This window comes from Mizuhopecten yessoensis, unplaced genomic scaffold (assembly GCF_002113885.1).
Source record: "Mizuhopecten yessoensis strain PY_sf001 unplaced genomic scaffold, ASM211388v2 scaffold10347, whole genome shotgun sequence".
In the NCBI taxonomy this organism is placed as follows: Eukaryota; Metazoa; Mollusca; class Bivalvia; order Pectinida; family Pectinidae; genus Mizuhopecten; species Mizuhopecten yessoensis.
This window is the reverse complement of record NW_018408501.1, coordinates 361423-368304: the sequence shown is the minus strand read 5'-3', so window position 1 is coordinate 368304 and position 6882 is coordinate 361423. Positions and strand designations below refer to the sequence as shown.

At 38.2% G+C, this 6882-nt stretch overlaps 1 protein-coding gene across 1 annotated transcript; it reads left to right on the top strand.

The window, feature by feature from the left end:
• Positions 1-2134: 2134 nt before the first annotated feature.
• On the top strand, positions 2135-6333 carry LOC110460282. The gene is made up of 4 exons (XM_021513107.1): positions 2135-2212; positions 4398-4480; positions 5188-5278; positions 5602-6333. Exons 3-4 carry the CDS (start codon positions 5255-5257, stop codon positions 6331-6333), a joined length of 756 nt encoding a protein of 251 aa, XP_021368782.1. The 5' UTR covers positions 2135-2212; positions 4398-4480; positions 5188-5254.
• The last annotated feature ends 549 nt before the right edge of the window (positions 6334-6882 follow it).

The following is a 6882-nucleotide window of genomic DNA, read 5'->3' as shown; positions in this document are numbered from 1 at the left end:
GCATTCTATACAATACTATAGCTTTAAATATATATTGAAATAGATAATAATGAATTATTTGCTATTATAATACATACGAATATATTCTAATAAATGTCTAAGATAAAACTTAGTAATAAATCCTTATTTTGATGATGAATAGAAAACCCTGCCAATCGCCTGTCTTGTCTGGGGTGGGTCGAGTGCCCAATTCCGGAATACCGTTCGGAATATTACTGTGCACCCTGACGTCACACCGCGCGATATCCAAGATGGCGGCGCCCAGTAGTATTCTCCTAAACAGATGTTCTTACCAATACTTCCTTCCAGTATGGTGGATCACTGGCAATCCACCACAAATGGGGATGGTAAAACAGACACCTCCACCTCTGCCTCAGGGACATCTTGATTCTTCCCTCATCCTCAGCCAGGACATCAATGACATCGCCCTTCTCTTTAGGCTCAGAACGCTCAGTCCTTATTATGTTGTGGCGGGATGGGGACCTCCTAGGCTTGGTAGTCACCTTCCTGTTGTGGACTGCCTAAAAATGACGAAACAAATCGTCGCCCCGGAAATACTTCCGCTCACACCGTCTACAATCATAGCTCTGCCTGTATGCACCACGGGTGACAGTTCAAGTTCCCCCGGGAACTGAATTGTCTGTCGCAGACATTGCAGAGGTACATCTGTAAAGTAAGATTTGGCATTTTAGAAAATATGATAAAGATTTCACCATTGTGCAGTGCTACTCTTTACTCTCATAAATAAACCCCCCGTTCTATCTTATTGAACTTGTATAAATTCAATTTATCTGGCTTTGTTACAGTTCTTTTTTATTTACATATCCCTTGACCTTTGGTCAGTTGACTCCTTGTTTAATTCTGAGCAACAATGCTTCAAAGTGTCATACCAAAATGTTCACCAGTGAAAAGATACAAAAATTCAAATCCCTTCCCTGAAATTTCCATTATTGTCTACAGTTTTGAAAAGGTTGAATTAGAATAGTATGCTGCCTTAACAAGTAAATTACAAAGTTTGGATCCTTCCAAGATGTTATGGGATGAACACTGAAGGTCTATTGAAATGAGGAATCCATCTTTTTTTTTGCAAGTTAAAACAAGGATTTAGGACTTAACCTCTTGAAAGGAAAGAAAATATATATCTATGTAATTGTCACTGTTTGAATCCAATATTGCAAAATCAAAATATTAAAATTTGTTCACATTTTAAATTTTGCTCAGGAGCTGTTTTAAATTCCCTACATCGTCAGTCCGATGGAGGCTGAGGCTCAGTGTGAGTTTATGGACCTCGCCAATCAAACAGAAGGATCCATCACTGATGGCAGCGATATCTGGTAAGCTGGTGGGACCCGAGTCTACAAAAACTTCTTCAATCAGAACAAGCATGTTGAATTTTTCCAGAGAACTAATATAGATGATCAATTAGGTAAAGTGTTTTAAGATTTTTAGCTGACATTGCCCAAAGGGCCTTGTGATCTTATGCTATGACTGCCATCAACTTCCCAATTAAAACACTACTAGTCTAGAATGGCTGATTTGATTTTAACAGTTTGGTCTTTCTTAAATTTTTCCTTTCTTATTCCTCCTTTTTATTTATAACAAATCTCTATAATTTGAATGCAAATTTCCTTGAAAACATTCCCCCCAGCCCCAATTTGAAATTGAAAATAAATAACCAATTAACATACTGTAGATGCATGTTTTTGTTTGTATTCACATTTATTGTGTAGTCAAGCATAACAGAAACCATAACTTTAAAGTAAAACATTCATATTCATGAAACACAAACTATTGTAATTATTAAGGTAAAGTGGCCAAATTAAGTGTGTTCATCACAAATCATCTACAATTTATTAAACTCGTTCACCCCTGAAATTTAGTAATGAACTATTCTAATTTTTTAATTGGAAGAGTTCAAATGTGTCTGTAGGGATGAATGAGTTATTGGTTATTACTGAAAGAAATGAGAGAAAATGTAGTATTTTCTCAATCCATGTACATATAAAGAGTATCTGCAGAATTATGCATCATAGACCATTATTCTTATCCAAAGTGTGTTTGTTCTAGGTTTGTGCCGAGAGAAAATGACCAACATTGCCCTGCTGTGTGGCAGTGACTACACCTTGGGGGTACAGAGGGTCGGTCCTGTGTCTGCTCCGGAGATCATGGCAGAGACTCCAGGGAAAGGAATCCAGGGACTTGTTGACTTCAAGTAAAGCAAATATCACTTTACATTGGAGAAGTATTCAAAAATTGGTTTTACTTGTATCTGTATAAATAATAGTGTATGGTGGTGGTCACCCAATAGGCTCCTTGACTCTCATATATCACTTGTGGAAGTCACCATTCACCAGCCCATTTGTAAAAGCAAGAATAGTTTCTTGATGTGATTATTAGGGGTGGGCAATACTATTGCAGTACCGTATCAATGTAAATGCAATATCTATCAAGCAAAATATATATTGCAATATGATTTTAAAGTGGCAATGTATTGCCATATGTTTTCAGTTGATTGTTTGGGGGTTTAAACAAAATTATGAAATAGTTGTACAAAAATAACAGATAAATCAATTTTATTCAAATGCAGCATGCTTGGTGTGATATCTACCAAACATTTATAATATTTTCCAATTTTCATTGTTTACCTGATGGCAGATGCTCACTTTGTATTTCCTACCGGTGTATAAAACAATTATAAATGTTCTTAATTTCTAGGGTTACGATATAAAGATAAATTGCATCATTTGTTAAAATATTGCCATATATTACTACATGAGAATTGCTTGTGATACTCATCCCCAGTGATTATGGTCATAATGTTCCTCGACACGTGGTGATGTGGCCTGGTGTTGTTTGTGATACCCATTCCCAGTGATTACGGTCATAAGGTTCCTCGACACATGTTGATGTTGCCTGGTGTTGTTTGTGATACCCATCCCCAGTGATTACGGTCATAAGGTTCCTCGACACATGGTGATGTGGACTGGTGTTGTTTGTGATACCCATCCCCAGTAATTATGGTCAAAAGGTTCCTCGACACATGGTGATGTGGCCTGGTTTTGTTTGTGATACCCATCCCCAGTAATTATGGTCATAATGTTCCTCGACATATGGTAATGTGGCCTGGTGTTGTTTGTGATACCCATCCCAGTGATTACGGTCATAAGGTTCCTCGACACATGTTGATGTTGCCTGGTGTTGTTTGCGATACCCATCCCCAGTGATTACGGTCATAAGGTTCCTCGACGCATGGGGATGGGGCCTGGTGTTGTTTGTGATACCCATCCCCAGTGATTATGGTCATAAGGTTCCTCGACACATGGTGATGTGGCCTGGTTTTGTTTGTGATACCCATCCCCAGTAATTATGGTCAAAAGGTTCCTCGACACATGGTGATGTGGCCTGGTTTTGTTTGTGATACCCATCCCCAGTAATTATGGTCATAATGTTCCTCGACATATGGTGATGTGGCCTGGTGTTGTTTGTGATACCCATCCCCAGTGACTACGGTCATAAGGTTCCTCGACACATGGTGATGTGGACTGGTGTTGTTTGTGATACCCATCCCCAGTGATTACGGTCGTAAGGTTCCTCGACACATGGTGATGTGGCCTGGTTTTGTTTGTGATACCCATCCCCAGTAATTATGGTCATAAGGTTCCTCGACATATGGTGATGTGGCCTGGTGTTGTTTGTGATACCGATCCCCAGTAATTATGGTCAAAAGGTTCCTCGACACATGGTGATGTGGCCTGGTGTTGTTTGAGATACCCATCCCCAGTGATTACAGTCATAAGGTTCCTCGACACATGGTGATGTGGCCTGGTTTTGTTTGTGATACCCATCCCCAGTAATTATGGTCATAATGTTCCTCGACATATGGTGATGTGGCCTGGTGTTGTTTGTGATACCGATCCCCAGTAATTATGGTCAAAAGGTTCCTCGACACATGGTGATGTGGCCTGGTTTTGTTTGTGATACCCATCCCCAGTAATTATGGTCATAATGTTCCTCGACATATGGTGATGTGGCCTGGTGTTGTTTGTGATACCCATCCCCCGTGATTACGGTCATAAGGTTCCTCGACGCATGGGGATGGGGCCTGGTGTTGTTTGTGATACCCATCCCCAGTGAATACGGTCGTAAGGTTCCTCGACACATGGTGATGTGGCCTGGTTTTGTTTGTGATACCCATCCCCAGTAATTATGGTCAAAAGGTTCCTCGACACATGGTGATGTGGCCTGGTTTTGTTTGTGATACCCATCCCCAGTAATTATGGTCAAAAGGTTCCTCGACACATGGTGATGTGGCCTGGTTTTGTTTGTGATACCCATCCCCAGTAATTATGGTCAAAAGGTTCCTCGACACATGGTGATGTGGCCTGGTGTTGTTTCAGGTCCTGGTAGGACAGAGTAGGACATCAGCAAGACAAGGACACCAAGATCAGGAATAAACTCAGGAAGCTGGATATCAACAAAGGTGACTATTTCTTTACAGGGATTTCTCATCACTCCTATTGTTCAGACAGACCCAAATTTAAAAATTGGCTTCGTTTTTTAATTTATTCGACCGATAAATTACAAACACACAAGCAGAACAGTTTATTTTTTATTTATTATTATTTTTTATTAAGGGTAAAAGCATAGCAGATTATGCATTTTCAATAGAATTTTTAGTTTTTCTGATGATATTTTCTAATTTAAACCCAAAGACTGTTCTCAAAATATCAAATCCCTGATTGAGGGTTAGTTATCGCTTCCATATTACATTTTGCAAAATATTTTGGTAGGAGTGTCCCTGAAACTATTAAATGATGTCTTGTAAATAATGTAAAGCTGATCTATCATATCCAAGACACCTGTGATTTTGTATAGTGACAGGTATGTTATCACTATGTTGATAGGATTTCTCATTTCTCGATGACGACCAGTTATGCTTAAAATAAAAGATGGAATGAGTATTTTTTCTACCTTTAAACTGGCGCTCCACACTGTTGTAAATGTAAAATATTCGGCCCACTCAGTGTAATAACTGGTATTTAACAGAAGAAAAAAGGAATATCCTGTTAATTTACAAGTTTTCACTTTTGATAAAATACTAGTTTTCACAATACTAGTTTTCTCTTTTGATAAAATACTAGCTTTCATTTTGATATAAAAAATGTAGCCCTGTTTTTCCTGACCTAGATCTAGTTATGCCAGAGAGAAATTTGGCTGGAGGAAAGAAAAGGTGGATGAGAATCTCCGTCCGGTGATGAAGAAGATGAACGAGAAACAGGTCAGTATACTAAACACTATACATTCCATTTAATGAGAGGTTTCCTGAGGATTTGTGGCTGATTAGAATGTTTAAGAATACAAAAACATTGTCAGATCCATATAGAGGTTTCCAAATTTGAAATCATTGTGAAACCCATTTAGTAAGAGGTTTCCCAGAGAATGGTAGGTGATAAGCATATCTAAGTAAACAAAAAGCTATCATATCCATTTAATTAAAGATTTCCTGATGATAAATTGGTGACTAGCCTGTTTATCTAATTAGAGATTTCCTTATGATAAGTTGGTGACTAGCCTGTTTAATTGTTCTTGCATCCATTTCAGAGCCAGGGAAGAATTGACAATTTTTTTCAACCAGAAGCTTTTTTAGAATCTAAAAAGGCACAAAGTTCTTGTGTCAAAAAGGCTCTTTCAAAATTAACAAGTGCTCCTACTTCTGAACTTTCCCAAACCGAGGCAAATAAGGCCCATATACAAAAAGCAAAAGATGCTATGGCTGAAACACAGGAAAAGTTGAAAGGTAAAGAGGTCAGTGAAAGGCAAAGGTCAAAGGGTAAAGGTAAAGGAAAGGGCAAAGGCAAGTTGAAAGGTGATTCTAAGAAGAGTGAAGGTAAGCCTTATAAGCTTATTAAGGAAGTTGTTGAGCTGTCGGAGAGTAGCTCAAGTGATAAGGAAATGGGTAGTGCATGTAAACCCAAAGTTAGTAAGTCAGCGAATGTTGCTGCTGCATCTCCGGTGAGGAGAGATGAGTTGAAATCCCTCTCCCATCTGGAACCAGGAAGATTTTGTCGGGACGACGATGAAGATACAAGTGAGACAGTGGGACAAAAACTTGAATCTCACTTTGTTAGTCTCGAAAAAGGATTTGTTGCACAGATGGAAGTGCAACAGAAACCCAGTGGTAGACAGACGAGTAAAAGGAGGGGTAAACAATCCTCCAATACTGCTGATGAGGAAATAACAATGTCAAGAGTCTCACAGGCGTCGAAAACTCAGGCTCGCTCAAACTTGGCCAAGATGATCATCTCTGACAATTCATCTGATAGTGATTGTTGATGTAAACATTTAAGGTTGTCCGACCTGACCTATTTCTATGTAATAGAGAGCTGTAACATTGTAGAGGCATTCTGTTTCTGTATAGGTATCATGATCCTCTGAAGGGCAATACATGTATTGTATCTTCTGGGTATTTAGATACTTGATTCTGATTTGTGAAAATTTCAAAAACACATTCAGTAATATCTATGTTAAAATTTGTTGCTATTAAATTGAATAGAGATACATTCCGTTTCTTTTCTTGACAGTATATGCTTTGTGTATTGTCTGAGCCTGGATTCAAAAATCTTTTCACCCCGTTTGCGCACCCATCCTGCAAGAAAGTTTACCCATGAATGAATTAAAAAATTAATTTGAAGAAAAAAATATGTTCAGGTCGCACAATTTTAAATGTTTAGATATGATAGTATATTTTGAAGTGTTTTAATTTTGTTCACAATATTTTCACTTTCATAAAATTGGCTGAACAATTTTTGTTATTAAACATGTATATATTCAGAATTTAATTTGTAAAAACATTGCTTCCAATTGAAGTTTACTTTACCTCCC

What these genes read in the sequence shown, in the direction of transcription:
- LOC110460282 (XM_021513107.1), top strand. Translation starts at nt 5,255, where the DNA reads ATGAAGAAGATGAACGAGAAACAG. An exon ending in AGAAGATGAACGAGAAACAG is followed by an intron (nt 5,279 to 5,601) that starts GTCAGTATACTA and finishes CATCCATTTCAG; the next exon opens with AGCCAGGGAAGAATTGACAA.